This window comes from Perissodus microlepis, chromosome 17 (genome assembly GCF_051167445.1).
Source record: "Perissodus microlepis isolate ML-2025 ecotype Zambia chromosome 17, ASM5116744v1, whole genome shotgun sequence".
Classification (NCBI taxonomy): Eukaryota; Metazoa; Chordata; class Actinopteri; order Cichliformes; family Cichlidae; genus Perissodus; species Perissodus microlepis.
The window spans coordinates 1,770,641-1,789,560 of record NC_140477.1 but is presented as its reverse complement, the minus strand read 5'-3'; the positions used below and the strand labels follow the sequence as shown (position 1 = coordinate 1,789,560).

Sequence of the window (18,920 nt, the reverse complement as noted above, 5' to 3'; positions counted from 1 at the left end):
GCAGATATCATAATACTACTTGTAGGAACAGGAAATCTCTTTTGGGAGCTTTTTTTTAGAGCTACGTTTCAGAACAGGTATAATATTATTTTTGTGAGCAAACATGTCAAACTTTATAACAACTGAAAGAAAAATCTTTCTGAGGGAGTCTTTATTTTTCTCTTCTCATTCACATAAAAAAATCCTGAACAAAATGACTGAAAGTAATCACATATTTTACAAAAAATCCACCACAAGTTAAAATAAAAATACAAAACTGGCCAAAATAATCACATTCAAGTTCATATTAAAGTTCAACCATCTCTTTCTTTGTGTTCTGCTCTTCAGAAATGTTTTTCTAACTTACTGGCAACACAAAACAAACGAGTGCAAAAGTCTCCGAGGTAAAAACGTGGAAATAAATTTTTTTTCCCTTTTTTTATTAAAACGAAAATATAAGAAAATACCAGAAATATCAGTAAAAAAAATTCAGAGTATAAAAAAGATAACTGACATTAAAATGTTGCTCCTCTTAATGGCTTTGATTTGATCTGAAGTTTCAGAGCAAAAGCATCATCATCATCAGTATTTTCAAAAGTCTGTTATCACTCGATTAGACGCTTGTTGACTTAATCAAAAGAAGTAGTCGTCATTGATCGTGAAGAAAGCTTCAGGCAGATAAAACAGTGTAAACATCAGGAAGCGATGCAGTATTTTCATGCTGCTCTTCTGTCACGCCTTCACTCGGCGTAACTTTGAGTCGTGGAGGAACCAGTCAGAGGTGACGTCGAAGACCTCGCTGGTTTCTTTCTCAACAGGATTATTTGACACCAAGACAAAGATGGAACCTGAGCAGCTATTTGCAGTTGTGCTTTAGCGATAATAAACCCAAGAGTAATCCTTCATGTGTTCTGCTTCTACGGCACGCTGCCGGGTAAATTAGCTGGGGCTCAAACATCAGAGAGCTCGACCCTTTGAAAGCCCCGATGCATCCGTGAACAACTCGCAGGCAGTTTCTGAATGTGCTGAATTACATCTGTTTATGAGCAAACACAGACACGTTCGCAAGGTTCTCATCAAATCTTTTCCACATAGTTACCCGGGAAGAGACCTTCCTTCCCTCTAATTCTGCCCGTCCACCAGCCTGACGGGTCTGCGGAGAGAAACGGTAAAGAAACACGTCATGAACCACTTCCAGTCTATCTCATCAATATGCATCTCCCTACATGTCGTTGCTTTCGTGCACGCACCTTCTTTGACAAGATCTAATACATCATTGGCCTCGAAGCTGATCTCATCCGTGTCTTGGCCGACGTACTGATATAACGCCCGGCAGCGAGGACCCTGAGGTCGAGGCTGCGGTTTAGGAGCAGGAGGAGGTCGCTGGTGGATGCTCATTTTCCTCTGCTTCCTGTGACAAAGGGGGGTCATGACCATAATTTATTCACATTTTATTTATTTATTAACATGAATAAAATTAACTTTTAACTGTCACGCGTGGGTTGAAAATGGCAAAAGTGCCAAAAGCTGTAGTTCCTCAGCTGGCCACTGGGGGCTGGCTCCAAAAGCGAGTCAATCCCAATAAAGTCCCATGTTAAAATATCTAAATTTACAACAGGAAAAAATATGTTTTGCTCTCTGTAGATATTTATCCCCTTTGTTCTCCGTATGAGAGGTAATTTCTGTAAAATTTACCCCTTAAAAGGCTTAAATTTGGGCTTAATTATAGCTGCCTCTGAGGAATCAGCTGTTCAGTTTCCTTCTAACTACTGATTGTTTTAATAATTCATTTTTAGCAGAATGCAGCATCCAGTTTAAGACCACAGTCAGTGAACTTTGCAAACCAGCACTAGTCTCGGCTAAAACATCCTCAGGACTCATCCCAGTCCGGTCTCATCCGTATCCCAAAAAAGCAGCGGTCAGAATAACAGACCGTCAGCTGAAAAACAAACAAACATAAAAGCAGGGTGTTGTTGTCGTTGACAGAGTCTTTGACTTTAGCCAACAGCATGCGCCACACCCTGATTGGATTAAAGAGAGGCTGTCGTGATTTTTCTCCCCAGAATTAAGGAATTAATGTGTTTAAATCTCTCTCAACCCTCAACATTTATTTAACCAGACTTTCTGACCCGCCTCTGAGTGCAGCTGGTAGGAACTACCAAAACCAGCGAAACAGCATCTAGTATGGAAGAGATGATTCAGTAATTCAGTGAAAAACAAACAGGTTTCTCTGCCTCGCTCTAACTTTCAGTTACTCGCAGGTTTCAGCAGTTTCAGCCTCACCTTGGTAATCGCTTACAAACCACACCTTCCTTTCTTTTTTAATGTCTTTTTTAAATATGTCTTACCCTGACATGCCCTGATCAGGCACATTAAGGAAGTCCAAGTTTCCTTGGTTATACTGGTTTGGCGCTGGAGGTCGGGGGCCTCTCTGGGATCCCAGTTTGGGCGGGCCTCCCTGGAGTGGTCGGCCCTGCTTTTGCGGAGAGGAATACGTGATATCGGCTTGTGGGTTATGAGGACCTCTGGGGAATTTGGCTCCACCGTTCTGATGCGCTGAGGAGAGAGAACGAAGCGTGTGCTTCAATAACAGAGCAGCAGTACGACGGTAAAGGCTCAGAACGGCCCATTTCAGTGTTATATGACACGACTGTTATCACTGGTGCCTTTGCTGCTTTATTGTTTTACAGCTTCACATACTGCAGCCATATGTCGTATTGAACGAGCTTTTATTTACGACCTAGATGTACAAAGTAAGCAATCGGCTGTTCAATAAACATAAAGTAAAAAGGATTATGATTGAAACAGCTGAAAAGTTAATCAAAATACAACAGAGTGTAAATACTGCAGTACTTTATGTTTCAATAAGTACATCCACACTTCCTATTTAGTTACTTTGAGCCACTGGGAAGGGTTTTTCCACAGGTGAGGATCACAGGTGAGTAGTGGCTTACATTTGGGGGCTACGTGGTTTCTTCCTCCTCTTCCTCCACTGGAAGACGGAGGAAACGACTTCCTGGTTGGCTCTAATCAAAAGAAGGGACAGTTAGGATGCTTATACAGGCAGCATTTTATTTACTATTTAAATTTGTTCCTACTTTTTTCAAGTCTATACGGCATCATGACTTGTTTTAACCTACTGGAGGATTTGGGTAGACCATCTCCTATTGTGACAGACAGGGTCTTCCCTCCAGGTTTGAGCTGGGCCACGTCTCCAGGGCCTTTCTGGAACACTACTATTCTGGTGCCTCCTCCACCCCAGCCCTCCTTCTTCACTCTGAACTCCAGCCTGAAGCGAGAAGAACGTGCGTTAGTCACCCCTGCGTGTTTTTTCTCATGCTAACAAAGGCTGTGTGTTCCTCTACCGACCTGTCACCGAAGGAGATTGTCAGTTTTCTTTTTGTCACTTCCTCGTAGCGTTTGGAAAGCAAACTGAGGAACTCTGTCTTAAAGTTGGATTCCAGCAAACTGTCATACTGGGCTTCGTGGAGGATGAAGAAATCATCCTGTCTCGTACTAAGAAGGAAAAAAAAAATACCATGAACTCACTCTTGCTGAAGTTTAAAAACAGAAAGAGGAAGCAGTGCGTGTAACTGAAACACTGAAAGACATTCAAGGAAGTGTTAAAATAGCAGCAAGAAGAGAGCAGAGGATGCAGTTACATTTTTCACTTCAGTGCCAAACAGACAAAATACACAGGCTACATAAAAATGACAAATTTTAGTAATGAATCTGTGTTAATTAGATACACACCTGAGAGAGACACTGCTGATGCCTCCAAACTCCATCTTCCGCTTTAGTACTTCCTTTATCTGTCCTTTCTCGGGTCCTTTCTTCACCTTCTCTCGGCCAATCAGATAGATGCCTTTCGGTGTCAGGATCAAATCTCTCTTGATAGACTGGGTTGGGGGGAGAAAAGGAAAGCGGGTGACTCTGGGGACAAGGTACAATTCAATTACTTATACAGCGCCAAATCACAGCAACAGGCGCCTCAATGTGCTTTATATTGTAAGGTCGACCCTACAATAACACACACAGAGAAAAACCCAACAATCATGTGACCCCCTATGAGCAAGCAAACTTGCTCATAGGGGGTCACATGATTGTTGGGTTTTCTGTTTTTTTCTTTGGGTACATTTTTTCTGAAGTCGACAACAAGCAAGAAAGCGTGAATTTAATGTCTTTTATAAATCTTAAGGTCTTATTGTTATAGAAACTGAACATAGAGTACGTTGCCAAACTTTTGAGCCACCCTTCATTTCCTTAATTTTATCAACGTTTTCTTAGGCAATAGTTTTCCAGACTTTCTGAAGGTCTTTTAGTTGTTTTCTTTGGAGATTGGCAGCTTGTGCCTGACGGTTTTCAGAGGAATGTTTTTGACCTGTGAGTCAATCGAGCTTGTTTCTACACACAACACATAAAAATGTCTTTTATCAAGTTTTGAAAAATGCCTGATATAACACCCCGAGCACACACACGTGGACTGGCCTCCCCAGAGCCTCGACCGCAACACTGCTGCAGCAGTGTGGGATCATGTTGATGGAGAGCAGAACAAATGACAGCCAACATCCAAAGAAGAGCTGTGAATGTCCTTCAAGAAGCCAAGAAAAGAACTATTCCTGAAGACTACTTAAAGAAAGCAGCCCAGGATAATTCAGGTTGAAGAATCAAGGTGGTCACACGAAACCTTCAAGCTTGTTAGAACGGTAAAAACTCACTTTTTCTCTTTTATACTCTATTTCCATGTATGTTTGCAACATGTTTCAATAAATCACTTTTCTAGCAAAATATAAAGAAATGACGGACTGGCTCAAGACTTTTGCACAGTACTGCAACTTTTTCTTTGATTGGACGAAAACACAAGAATTCAAACCTTGAACCTGCGATCAAACTTGTTAACCGAATCAGCGAAGTCGACGCGCTCCCTCTTGGCGAGGAACTGCCGCAGCTCAGGCCTCTGCTCCAGCCCGAGGTAGTCGCCAACGAAGTTCCTGTTGATGCTGTTTTTCCGCCGCTCTTTGGAGTTGTACAGGATGTCTGAGGCTGCGAGTCACAAGGAAGAACAAACATTTCTAAAACTAACTCAAGCTCTTCGGTGCAACCTGTGCGGAGAATCTCGTCGTTTGTGTAACTCACCCTCTTCTCGCATCTGTTCGTACTTCTTCCTCGCGATGAATTTTCTCCAGGCTTTTTGAATGATTCTGGCAAAAGTGTCAAACTTCCTCTCTCTCATCTCCTCAAGCAGAAACAGCTGAAAGGCATATGTGCATGAGTATTTCTGCAGGGTTACTGTATGTTAGAGCAGGGTGACCTTCGATCCTCCCTTAGCTATGCTGCAATAGACCTAGGCTGCTTGGAGATTCCCATGATGCACTTGGTGTTCTTCTTCACTCCCCCTTTATCACTCTCTCCGTGTTTATGTGCCGCTCTACATTTAATCATTAGTTATTATTAATATCTGGCTCTCTGTCACAGTGTGTCTTTTGTCCCGTCTTCCTACCCAGATTCTGTCAGAGGTTTCTTCCTGTTAAAAGGAAGTTTTTCCTTCCCACTATCACCAAATCGTTGCTCACAGGAGCTCGTCTGATAGCCGGGGTTTCCTCTGTATTTTTGTAGGGTCTTTGCCTTTCAATATACATATTTCAATATATGCCAGGTCTCTCTTGGAAATGAGATTTTTAATCTCAATGAGATTTTTTACCTGGATAAATAAAGGACTAATAAAAAATAAAGGACTAATATTTTTTTATACATTAAATGGAATTAAAGTGGTTAATGAACCAGCTGAAGTAGTATTATTAGCTGCCATCAAGCCTGTTTCACTGAAAAAACACAATGGCAACAACATCCGTGTGCGACAATGTCAATAATAACACTTGCAAAAACTTCCCCCAACATGTTGCAGCTATGTGGAGGTCAGAGAGCAGCTGTTGTCTGAACTTTTTTTAATCTTTGAAGCTATTTCAGTCCCTTTTCACGCAAACATTTTAGCGCAGCAACATTGATATCGTCCTGCTGAGATGAGTCAAAAAACACATGCAGCATAATCTTCTCTGCCTTCATCGCAGCTCGTACCTCACTGAGAGGTACGAGAGCTTATATCTTGCAGGCAATGTGAGCTTTTCTTTATTTGTAAATGGTAAATGGCCTGTATTTGTATCCCTAAGGACCCCAAAGCGCTTTACACATCCAGTCATCCACCCATTCACACACTGGTGATGGCAGCTACATTGTAGCCACCCTGGGGCGCACTGACAGAGGCGAGGCTGCCGGACACTGGCGCCACCGGGCCCTCTGACCACCACCAGTAGGCAACGGGTGAAGTGTCTTGCCCAAGGACACAACGACTGAGACGGTCCGAGCCGGGGCTCGAACCGGCAACCTTCCGATTACAAGGCGAACTCCCAACTCTTGAGCCACGATCGCCAAGATAAAGCTGATTATGTTACAACACTGGTTAGAACAAATATGCAACCTGAGGGAATATAAAATATGAAGCTCCGTACCGATTCGGGGTTCTTCACAAAGACTTTGGTGCGTCCCATCTGGTACTGATCGTTATCCATGTTGACGGAGCGAAGGAGGTGAAGCACCCCCTGCTGCTCTGGCCCTCTCCAGCACGGCCATGTTTCGGCTGTCAGAATGGCGTACCTGGATTCAAAAAGCACCAAACAAACAAATCACAGTGAGAGCTGTGTTTCTTTTTTCAGGCAGCGATTCCATGAACACGCACGATTAAACTTACCTCATCAGAAATTTACTGAAGAGTCTCCGATATGCGAATCCGGCCCTTCGTACGCGGATGTTTTCCCGCAGTCCGAGGTATTCTACTTGATGCCTGACCCTAAAAACAGATAGCGCCGCTGATCAGCAAACGTTCCCTGTGAAATCTTCCTCAAAGCGTGACGGCGAGCATTCTCACCTGCTCTCCTCCCAGTCTTTCGGCCGCTTTGTCTCATTGGGTTTGATGCAGCGGATGTAATGCGGCGTGCACTTCATCAGCGTGTTCACCAGGTCGTTCGCTTGTTTCTGCGAGGGAAACAACAGCGTGAGATGAATGTGCTGCTGCACAAAATCAACCGTCGACAGATTCAAAAACTCTCACCTTGATCTTTGAACTTGCCGTGGTCGGCCTTCCTTTTTTATCTGTGTTGAGGTTTTCGGGGAACAAGCTACGGATGAAGTTACTAAAGAGACACGTTTTTTTTAATGCATTGTTTTTTTAAATTACACCTTCAGTGCAACAATCAGACCAGTACAGGAAACTCACAATTCACTGCTCTGCATGAGCTCGATGAGGTCGGGGAAAAGCACGTCCCGATTTCTCTCACAGAAGCCGTTGATATCATACGACACCTGCGATGACACCAGATATTTTCACTTAAGAACCCCCCCAAAAACAAATCTTTGAGGTTTATAAGCGCCACATCGAGCAAACAAAATCAAATCTTACCTTCCCGGCGTAGTGATGTATAACAAAGCCCGAGTTCCAGCTGTTGAAATGTTCGTGCGTCCCCACAGCAGCCTGCAGTTTCTGCAGCAGAGTGCCATCTGCACCCTCTCCTTTGGCATGCATGGTGGCACACACATCATCCAGCACGCTCATTATACCCGGAGGGTTCTGCAAAGAGACGACGGCTTTTTAGCTGCGAGTTTGTTCTTACGAGTTTTGATAACTTTTAGATAAACGAATAAGAAATATCTATTAGAAATGGTAAATGGCCTGCATTTGTATAGCGCTTTACTCAGTCCCTAAGGACCCCAAAGCGCTTTACACTACATTCAGTCATCCACACATTCACACACTGGTGATGGCAGCTACATTGTAGCCACCGCTGCCCTGGGGCGCACTGACAGAGGCGAGGCTGCCGGACACTGGCACCACCGGGCCCTCTGACCACCACCAGAAATTGATACAAATTAGCACACGTGCAGTTACATAATACAAAATGTTTTGACATGACCACCTGGTAACTTTTGATTGTAATGTTTTTGAATTCAAATTGAATTAGAGGTTCCCAGTAAACATGTGTAGAGCTTTAATATGAGCTTTAAAGACCAGAATAAAACTTATATAAAGTTACTTTTATACAGTAGTTTGATTGAAAGCCTGATGTCTGTAGACCGCATGTAAATCCCCATTTTTTAGTCATCCAGTCAAACACTTCAAACACACAAATTCATACAACTGCAGCTCCTCCACCAATGCCTCATATGTCTTTTCTTCTTCCCTTTTTGGCTTTTGGGAATATCATATATTATCTGATTTACTGTGAAAATAAATGTGCAATAAAACTTTTCCAAAAACAAAATGCAAATGTTACCCCCGATGTTACTGCTATATCTTGGTCATGTGACTTGATTCTTCCTGTTGTGACCCCGAGCGCTCTGTTCTTCCGTTTCACTGTTTTCAGGAAGCAGAGCACCAAACTCTCGCTGCTTTAGGGGCCCACTTGTTTTCTAATCAGAGCCAATTTTACACGATCTGCATAAACCCTCCGTCAGTCATCGCGTTTATGAGCTTACCAGTTTATTTTCAATAAGGTCGCACACGATCTTGTTGTTGAAGTACTCGATGGGCGTCCACTTGATGCCCTCCTGAACGTATTCTTCCTGAGAGACAATGAGAGCAAAACATTTGGTTTGAGGACATACAGTGATCCTCACCAACTGAAACACAGTGGAGTCAAATGCATGTGCTGCACAGTGCAGTTACTATTCAATTCAATTCAATTCTATTTATATAGTTTTATTTATATATATTCATTTATATATAGTCACCTGCTCAGCCTTCAGGGTGAGTTCGATGAAGATCTGTTGCAGTTTCTCGTTGACAAAGTTGATGCAAAACTGCTCAAAACCGTTTCTCTGAGGAAGCGAATACAACACAGTCAGTAAGAGATGAAACAAATCCTGCTATTAAACACACATTTAGTCTTTTAGTGGATGCGTGCAAAGGTTAAGTATCTGGAAGTTATGAGAAGCCTAACCTGGAATATCTCAAAGCCATAAATGTCAAGCACTCCGATGCTGAATTCCTCATATGGTTTCTGGATGGCTTTATTTATAGACTGGAGAAGTAAGGACAAGAGACAAATGCAAAGAGCAGATGAGGTGCACGAATACGTGTCAGCTGAATTAAAAGCAAATGTTTCATTTTCTTTAGTCTGTTTTTGCTCAGCTGCATCATCAAGCGTGATTACCTCCACCAGGTAGTCAAAGAGGCGTGCATACAGCGCTTTGGCCAGGGCATCTCGTGTGTAATTGGCCTGCTCCTGGTTCAGGGTCACGTTAATGGACTCAGACTTCCCTCCCCACTTTGAATCCATCTTCCGGCTGGTCAGCTTGTCCTGCAGACGGTTGGGGTCGATGCCCAGCAGATAGGCGGGGAACGCGAGCACTGGAGCAAAACAAAGTAAAGTTGTAGTTCAATCGTGCCAAAAACGGACTCGTAATTCAGATGTGTTTCATTATGCCATAAGCAAAGACTTCCTATGATGAATTAATGATACCCTCCCTAAACAGAAGCCAAAGGAGGGTCTCATTGCTGCTTTGGATGCAAACACCAATTATCTACTGAGGCAGTAAACAGGGAAGTCGTCTGCGTGTGTAGAGATTCTATTAATTTGTAGGGCGTGTGCCGGGGACGACCTTTGTTATGGTGATATCCAGCGTGAGTATGACTGCATGTGAACAGAAGATGCGTCGGCACGTGCGTGTTGCACTCACAGTCTGTGCTTTCCACCTGCCCATAGTTGCCTGCTTCTATGAAGCTAATGTTTCCCAGGTGGAGGATACCCGCAACGATCTGCAGCACCTGGGTCTGGATGTCACCTGGGATCCCAATCACCTGCATGGCCTCCTGAAGAACAAATCCAAGAAGAAAGTGTGACGGCAGCAGCTTCACCACAACGTGAAGGGATGTCAAGCAGAACTACTTTACTTCCACATTTTATTTCCTGCCAGCAATCAATGTAGATTAGCTAGAGCCACTATAATGGGTTTAGCTACAAAGCACTGATCAGACTTTCCACACAGCAAACATGGGACCATTTATTATCAAGCACAGGTTTGCTGAACACCACTGGATCCCACCTATAAGTTTGAACAGTCCATCAAACAGCAATAGCGTACCATAGTTTCCTGGAAGTCTTTGCTGTCATTGGTCCCATCCACCTTGTATGTCCCAGACTGGTTGAGGTAGTAGTAATAATCAGGAGTCATGATGCCCAGGGCCTCTCTCTGCTGAGCACTAGCTCCCTCTATCAACTGGAAGACAACAACGCAGGCCCAGCAGGAGTCACACACACTGGCTTCATTTTTGAATGAAGATCTTGCAGCTTAAGAGGAACTCTGTCTTTTTTTTTTTTAAAGGAGTTGCTATTAATCTGCGGTTTGTGCTCATCGGCCTCTCACCTGATAGTAAATGTGGAAGTTCCTCTCGTTCTCATTCTGGCTGACCACCCTTGACTTCTCGAGCAGAAAGTTTGATATTTTTCCACCATCTGGCTCCCCTCCTCTGCTGAACTGGATCTCAAAGTATTTCCCCTGATTAATGTAAAAATCAAAGTCAACACTTGGAGTTGAGAAACGAAGCTGCGAGGAAATCTGTCCTCACTCATTATTGCAGATCAGTCAGTGTCAAAATTTGCTTTCAGGATGAGACGGTTCTCAAATCATGCGACCGTTTCCTAAAGATAAACCACTTCCATGTTCACTACATTTATATGAGTCAGAAAATATATGCGTGCATCTGACTGCACGCTCAGTACACAAGGGCTGTGATGGTGTACAAAGGGTAACAGGAAATATAACTAATTGCTCTTCTGATATCTCACGCTAAAGCTGCAGACATGCAGGTCAGGGCGGTTTATGGGTGTGATGTCACATCATTAGGACCCTTCTTATGAGAAACCAGAATGAATGCAATAAAAGTGTTTTTGAAGTGCACGAGAATGTTGTAATAAATGACTCGTAATGAGGCTACAGGCACATATGTGGCTCTGCACAACCTCGCTCTGCAATGCTTGGAGACAGCTGTTATTACTTACATGCTAATATTAGCTAATCACCTTAAAAACATCATAGTACCGTATTATTCCAATGGAGCACTTCCCTCTCACTCCTAGAATTTCCAGAAGTAGCACAGGGGGCGGAGCCTTTAGCTATTAGGACGCTTTACAGTGGCGCCACCTTCCAGTTTGGATTCAGAGGAACGACACACGCGCTAGTTTTAAGATTAAAGCTTTCCTTTTTTAAATAAACTGAATCAGGCGGGTGGGGGACTTCCAAAACACAATGAGCACTTGTTCTCCGCTCCCGTCTGTTTATGTGCTGCTACTGTTGGTGTCACTACAACTTGTCTTTCCCTCCCACAGAGTTTGTGTATTTTCTGACACTCCTGGTTCTACTGGAGGCCTTAAAAGGGAGTTCTTTCTCCCCACTGTTGCCAAGCGCTTGCTCATAGGGGATCGTGGGATTGCTGAGGGTATTTCTCTAATTAATAAGCTGATATTCAGCATGGGTACTGTTTATAAAGCTAACCATCTTTGCTTTTTTACAACTAGCACACTCAGCAAGCTAAAGCGAGTGCTCTTCCAGGTAACCTGGTGTGCCTTTGTCCCGTCTTCCTGCCCTCCCCGAGCCCGGTTCTTCCAGAGGTTTCTTCTTGTTAAAAGGGAGTTTTTCCTTCCCACTGTTGCAGAGTGCTTGCCGAAAGGGTTCATTTGATTGTTGGGATTTCTCTTGGTTACGGTTACATTGTAAGCTAGGGTGTAGATTTACCACAGAAGTGTAAGTCGAGCTTAAAACTGCGAAGGGTTCAGATCAAGAACACTGGGCGTTTATTTGTGAAAAATTTATACGTGACTGCTGAACTCTTGAATGTTTTATTTTTGGGGTGTGGGGTTGAGTTCTTTGGGTTTTTCTTTTTAAATGAGCAGGTATATTATACAATAACTATAAACTTCATAGAAAGCATCCACACCAGGTCTTCAAGTAAAAAACTCATACTTACAAAACGACTAGAGTTGTTGTTGCGAACAGTCTTGGCATTACCAAAGGCTTCCAACAGAGGATTTGACTGCAGGATGATTTCTTTTACATGCTGCCACACACATGCACACAAACATTAACACAATACCAGACAGTGAAAAACCTCCACGCCACACTGAAGGAAGTTTAAAGGTTTTTTGACTCATTTTGAAGATTGATATAAGGCGGAGCAAGCACACGGTCTGTACCTGCACTTTCGATCCTCCTCCAGATACTTTGGAAATGTAACCCATGATGTATTTGGCAGCCACTGTCTTCCCAGCACCGCTCTCACCGCTACCGCAGCCACGTAAAAAAAGGCAGACAACACACCGCAAAGCCATATTTTATTGTCAAATATACCTGCACGGCACAGCATGGGCGTCAGCGTGGGAAGCAGAAAACTCACCTGATGATAACACACTGATTCTCCCCGTCAATCATCATGTTTCTGTACATGTTGTCAGTCAAGGCGTAGATGTGCGGTGGATTCTCATACTGGGCCTGTAGAGCGAAACGGTTTGAGGTCAGTTTGAGTAAAATGAGCGTAGGGCAACAGCAGGCAACAGGAAGAACCTCTGCACCACATATGCCACAAGTTTAAAGAAGTCATGAGAAGACGCCGATGAAAATTCACTTACAGCTCCTTGATAGAGTTCAATCTCTCTGTCAGTGAAATAGGGCATCTGTTTGAAGGGGTTAACAGATATCAACACAGGGCCGATGTAAGTCTGGAGAGGGCGGCTGAGGAAAGTTTGGGAATGATGCATTATATGGTTTAAATACGCTTAAACAGAGCGTACGTACATTAGACGTTTTGTAGCTGAAGAAAGTGAAATGTTTTTGCTTTGTAAAGTTCTGTTGACATGTGAGCTAAAGCTAATGTTAGGCACCTTCAAACACCCCATCTTCTAATAGCTTCCTGGGGGGCAGGTTTCACGCTTTCACCCTGCAGGTGAAACAGAAAACAGACAAAGTATACGCTGGCACGCCTCGCATCAGCGCGCTTTCAAACACCAAAACCGAGGCTGAAGCAAATCACAAGTTTCAGCTCATGCTCGTACTGTACACGAAGTCTGAACCAAAATGTCACGGTGACATCATCGCTGACATATTTCTGCTAATGTCAAAGCCAAATCTGCATGTCAACCGACCTGAATAACTACCCATGGGGCCCACCTGCCAGACGGAGGGAAGGGGGAAATACCAAAGTCATGAATCCATTATAACCTAAATAAAGCCACGTGTGACAGACATGACCAGTGTCGTTATCAGTTCACTTCCTTCCTGATAAGACTGGTAAGACAGAGGCCTGCATTACCCATGGATCCCATGTTAACAGGAGAGTAACTCTAACCAAAGACACCGGACGTGATTAACAAACAGCTTCTTATCTAAGCGAGTCGTTCTCGATATAACATCAACTCGTTCTCACTCAGGATTTAACATGGATGGGTTTTTATCTCTAAATATGGCTCTGACGTTCATGTGCTTTCAGAAGACGGAAGTGGGCTGTTGAGTCACACGGTGAACTCAGAAGAGGAAGAGTGAATTCCTTATATTTATGCCCATATATGTTTGTTTGATGGTCTGTGAATTTGTGTTTTGATCAGCACATCTGTGGGTGGATAAGAAGACTGTACACAAATATGGAAGAAGGCCATTTCAGCCAACTTAACACTTAGAACTGGAGGTGATTTTTCACTTCATGCTTTCACGTTCGGGTTCTTTAGCGAGATTTAATGTGAAGATAGAGCAGATTATGGGGACAGTTTAAATAGAGGCCTTTAGTTCCCGTCAGACTGCAGGTATAAATTACAACATCAAACACAGCTGGCAGCTTGTAGGATACAAAGATGTAGTCGTCCATGTATCTCTTCTTCAGGTTGTCCACGATGGCGTCTTCGGTGATCTTTGACAGGAGGACCATGTCGTCCACGCCGCTTTGCTTGACATTTTGACTCTGCCAGTGGTACTTTGCCTGAATCGCAGAGGAGAGGAAGACTCGGTTAGTAACGACATGTTGCAATAATCTTTAAAAGGACATTTTACTCAAGCTGGGTTTCCTCATCAAAGAAACTACCACACGCTGTGACGCAAAAGCAGCGTAGCTCAGCTTACTCTGTGGCTGAGTGGGAATTTGGACCGGAAAAATAAGCATTTTGAAACAATATTAGTGTTTGTTGTAGAGACGAGAGCTTTAGAGAGACGTGTGGGCATCACGAAGAAAGGAAGGAAACGAGCAAACCAAAAACGAAGCAAAGGAAGAAAGACGTGTAAAAAAAGAAAACAGGAGGCCGAGCGAAGATTTCAAATGAAACAGTTTCAAGCGCACGACAAGCTTTGGCATCAGTAAAGCCAAGCTTTAAAAACACAATTACCAGTGTGGTTGTCATTACAGGAAGCTCGGGGCTCGTTACCAGGAAACTGGTCACAGATGAGGTGAGCTCATTTTCTAGCTCGGACATTTTAGAGAAGCTTCTTCTAATTTGCCTCAACACAATACGACACCTACACAGGAGGCGAAGATAAACTTTAGCAATAAACTGATTGTTTCCACAGTTTTTCAGCTCAGGAGCGCTCGCCTCGTTGTTATTTCAGCCTGAAATGTGTTTGATGGGTGAAAGCTGGGGAAACACAAAGGAGGTCTCTGGGACGGCTTTGCCAAAGTGGGTGAAGAAGAGGCTGAAGGATCCAGCCACAGTTGAAGAACCAATCTGTCACTTGACCACCTCAGCTATGACCTCTTTGTCACTTGGTGAGCTTGTTGTGCTCATCTATGACCTCGATGGGCGTGACCTCTACCTCTGTCTCTACACGTCATGAAGAAAAGCGCTGCACATTGTAACAAACCTGGTGCTAAGAAGTCGTATTTCATTAGATTTTTTAACATCTTGCTGGTTTCTGGTTTCAATCCCTTCTTATGAAAAACAATAAATGCTTAATTAGCCACAAATATTAGCAGAACCTCTACTAACAGATTCTGCTGATGCTTCATTTTTAGCTCATCAGCAAAAAAATAGAAACACAAAGTTTCATTATGAAACACTGTCAGTGTGCAAACTCCAACAAAGAACGATGCATACAGATGCTGCGTGTGTGACGGGCATGATTAAATATTCGTGTCTTAAATAAGCACAGCATGTATGCGTGTTTAGTGCGCACTTTTGTTTCTGAATTTAAAGCCCCTGAGGGGGAAAGAGCGGGCAGAAGTCACAAGTTTAAAGCCAATTCGCGAGTCTCTTTTTTCTCATATAGTGTCAGTGCTCACTCCCTCTGAGCTTAAAGCATAAATCAGATATGACTCTGACACAAACTCCATTAAATAGACCCAAACTACGCCAAAGCTGGGGACTATTTTTATCCGTGGATCAATATGAATTTGCCCTGTAACGACTGTTATAAATGAACGCGTCACGCACTCGGACAGTGCTGCTGGCAGGATGAGTTCACAGCTTTGGTGCCTTTCAATGACGTGATGACAACACGACTAGAAGAGAAATTGCAGAGATCAGCGTCTCTTTAAATAGAACTCAAATACGAGGTTTTTATGTTCTGCGAGATCAGAATCTGCGATCGTCTTTAATATTTTACTAGAAGAGGTTAAACGGCTTTGATGCGGTGTTGGTAATCTAATGATCATCTGCTGATGAGCTGATACACAGACGTCGTTGCTGGTTAACAGATTATCACACACGAGCAATTAGTGAGAGTTTGCCTGTCGTCCTGTCTCGATGGCAGATGGCTGAACCTGATTCCACTGGAGGTTTCTTCCTGTTAAACGGGAGTTTTTTCTTCCCACTGTTGACAGTTGGATGCTAACAGGGGGACATCTGATTGTTGTTGATGCTTTCTGATACTCAGAGATTTTTTCCTACAAGCATCTCGAGGTGACTCTTGTTGTGATTCGGTGATAAGGGGGTAAGTAGATGCCATTTAACTGAGATTAAATCTTCTGCTGCCCGCAGTAGCTGACCTCCTTTAAATCTTATATCATTTTTAAATGGAGCTGTGTACAGATTAAATGGATACTCGTGTATCAGGAGTAGGTTTGTAGGACTGGAGAGACTATTATAGAGGTATAGTTATTAGTTATGTTTATACAACCTTTAAAAAGTCAACATCGTCCACCAGGAAGAAAAAAACATGTTCCTGTTTTTTTTTTTTTAGCTGTGATGACATCACACTAGTCTTCACTGAAAGACCAGCCGCCTTTAAAAGAAAAAAAAAGTAATGCAAATACCCAACACCTTAAGAACCACAAACTACATGCCAGTCAGTTGCGGTGAGGTGTGGTTATCAGCAGACGTTGAAACTCAAAAGCTTTCCACATCAAACCGGAACTTTCTGCACAGTTGTTTAAAGAAAGCAAGAAAAAGACGACCCTATGATGCATTTGACACGTCTCATAATTTATTTCTGTCGGGCACGGTTTTGTTCCTTTTCTTCCATTGCTGTCATGTGTAAACAGGCGAGCGTGACACAGATTTGAAAGCTTTTGTCACACTTGAGATGACAGATAAATGGCTCGGAGCCTAAATGTAAAGGTGGCGTGTAAACAGGGAGCCGAGTATAGCTGGGCGTGCATTTTCACTCTCTTCCCTCTTGAAACTGCTCGTTTACCTCCATTTGTCAGATGTGGCTGCTGGTGCAGCTACGACTGCTGTGCGATCCTGGATGTGTGGAGACCTTCTGTGTGCAAGGAGGAAGTGTTGTGACAGAAACTGCAGGCCTCTCCTGTAGTCCACTTCCCCTCTCACACCTCATTGCTGCATCTTGTGAAACCCTCTAAACTTTGTACATGCTACCAGTTCTCTTCCTGCAGCTGCTTGCAGCTCGGACCGTTAGCCCCCCTCGAGTGCACCACTCCTCATTATCCTCCCTTTAAATTCAAGCTCATCTGTCTTTCCTGCTTGACTGGTCACTTTCTTACTCTGTCTATGATATTTAAAGTTTCTACCTGTGCCTCAAATTGAAATCGCACAGCACTGCTTTAAGCTCGAGTCTGTGAGAAAGTGAGCTTGTCCCTGAAAAAGAGGAAACATCCCTCTGCTGCTGTGAAGGAGATGAATTCCCCTGAAGAGATCTTATCTCATCTCTTCTGATGCCAAAACTCACTTTAAAGCACAAAAAATCCTCCTTTGGCTTTTAAAAAAGGAGAGAAGTGACATGAGCTGAATTTGCTTTGCAAAAGAAAACTGACTGAAAACATACAAAGCCATCACAATTCGCCCTTTCAGCCGAGAAAACCACAGCAAACAGGTAACTGAAATGCACAAAATGTTACAGCTGTGAGAGCAGATGCAGGTGGTTGTACTGTACCATTGTTCCCGCGGGCCTCTCTCCTCCTCAGCCGTCCACTGTCCAGAGAGATGGTGTGTGGGGGGGGTTTTGCGCGTGTTGTAAAAAAATCCACAGGTTGACCTTAGATTGCTGCCATCGCACAACCAGGACAGCCAACAGCAACCAGCACCCTACAAGACATCCAGTACAGCATTCAAAAACCTACTTCCTCATACTCCCACCGGCAGTGTGTGTGAAACAAGAACTGCTCTAACACACACTGATGCACATTAACTCACCGCACAAAGCTCAGCCGCTTACTTCTCCATTCTGCGCTCTGTCATGCTCGGAGTCGTCAGACGGGAGGATGAAGAAATGACGGCCGGGTCCACGGCACAATTAGTCAGTCCAGTTCGCCTGCCGCACAGCAGGCGAGCGTTGACGGCAAGCGACGCTCATCCGCAGAAAGGGGATAGTTATCTTAAATCAGTTGCCAAATGATGGTGTTTCAGCCGTGTGTTAGCGGCTCCACCCAGGCTGCGGTCGCTTCATGTAGCGGCTTCTCATAGTGTTTGTCTTGTCAGAGAGGCTGCTGCCTCCAACGCCCAAAATAACAGACGGGTTCATTCAGAGTCGACTTTGTAGTGTGTGAGTGGAGGTGTCAGTTGCTGGTTTTCCTGTGTTTTACGTCAGCTGGATCGAGAGTCTTTAAAGCTCCTGCAAGATGCGCAAGATGCGCGTGCCAGCGCAGGGTCAGGTCTCATTCATTCACGGGCGGGTTCGTGAATCTTTCAGATGTGGGGTTTCTCTGTGATTGCACCTCTGATTGTTTCTACTCCTTTTTTTCTCTACGTCTCTTTCTAGATCGGTTTTGAACACGTGTCGTTTAAAGTCACATTTTTCTTCGTTTGTATTTAGTTTTGTGTCTTTGTGGTTGGAACTTCACTAGTGTGTTCGAGGTTGTCTTATGAGCCTCCTTTTAATTACTTCTACCGTTTTTCACTCAGTCTCTTTTCAGGTGTTGCACATAATATACAGCGATGTGTTTTGCATGCGGCCATGTCTCCTGATAACACGGGACCGCAGAGACAAATGCGGGCCTGCATTTAGGCCTGTGGTGCATGCTCAGCTGCTCGAGCTGTGACCTAAACCAGCGGCCTCCATTCCTTTTAAATTTGTTCTAGATCCTCGTGCGGGTGTGAATTTCAGTCGATGCTTCTAAAGCACAGAGGAAGAAACTTTCTCCGACTAAATGTTCTACACCCGCTTCACACGAGGACCAGAGGGAAAGCCGGAGCGAGCTGCTGCTGATTTTAAAATCCTTTTAAAGCACTTCACGGTCTCGCCTCGGTGCCTGTGTTTCTCATGCTCGCCGTGTATGAACCAGCGCGGGACCGTGAGCCAGAGGAGCTGAGAACAGCTGGAACAGCTGGAATCTTTAAACATCAGCCCAGCGTTTGAGTCTGATGATTCCATCTGTTTACTATTTGTTGTCCTATGATCTGCCTATAGACAATTATTGGTGTCCATTTCTTTGATTTTTAAAATCTTTTTAATGCATTTATTTGTATCTAGCCTTTCTTGGCTTGTAGGTTCTCTCTGTAGCTACACTGATGTTCATAAAA

The 18,920-nt window shown here is 43.8% G+C and overlaps 1 protein-coding gene across 2 annotated transcripts; it reads right to left on the bottom strand.

Annotated features, from left to right (window-relative positions):
* Positions 1–132: 132 nt before the first annotated feature.
* Positions 133–17,567, bottom strand: myo1f (myosin IF). 2 transcript variants are annotated; one of them, XM_084910213.1, is made up of 28 exons: positions 17,335–17,567; positions 13,865–13,993; positions 12,654–12,743; positions 12,422–12,516; positions 12,222–12,309; positions 11,996–12,085; positions 10,396–10,527; positions 10,114–10,248; positions 9,709–9,841; positions 9,183–9,379; positions 8,970–9,050; positions 8,761–8,847; positions 8,506–8,592; positions 7,433–7,600; positions 7,250–7,335; positions 7,085–7,166; positions 6,902–7,008; positions 6,725–6,823; positions 6,486–6,630; positions 5,116–5,230; positions 4,853–5,022; positions 3,733–3,878; positions 3,349–3,495; positions 3,120–3,268; positions 2,934–3,005; positions 2,328–2,535; positions 1,230–1,390; positions 133–1,132 (listed from the first exon to the last, which is right to left on the bottom strand). In XM_084910213.1, the coding sequence occupies exons 1-28, from the start codon at positions 17,335–17,337 to the stop codon at positions 1,056–1,058; spliced, it is 3,279 nt and encodes a 1,092-aa protein (XP_084766339.1). In that variant the 5' UTR covers positions 17,338–17,567; the 3' UTR covers positions 133–1,055. The 2 variants fall into 2 exon arrangements, with proteins under 2 accessions (XP_084766339.1, XP_084766340.1); XM_084910214.1 differs by lacking the exons at positions 13,865–13,993; positions 17,335–17,567 and adding an exon at positions 12,906–13,851 and having other exon boundaries at positions 12,654–12,756.
* Positions 17,568–18,920: the final 1,353 nt, after the last annotated feature.

Coding starts and splice junctions, on each gene's coding strand:
- myo1f (XM_084910213.1), bottom strand. Junction 9,380..9,708: donor GCAGGTGGAAAGCACAGACT/GTGAGTGCAACA, acceptor GTTTTGCTCCAG/TGCTCGCGTTCCCCGCCTAT. Junction 7,601..8,505: donor ACCTTATTGAAAATAAACTG/GTAAGCTCATAA, acceptor GTCTCTTTGCAG/AACCCTCCGGGTATAATGAG.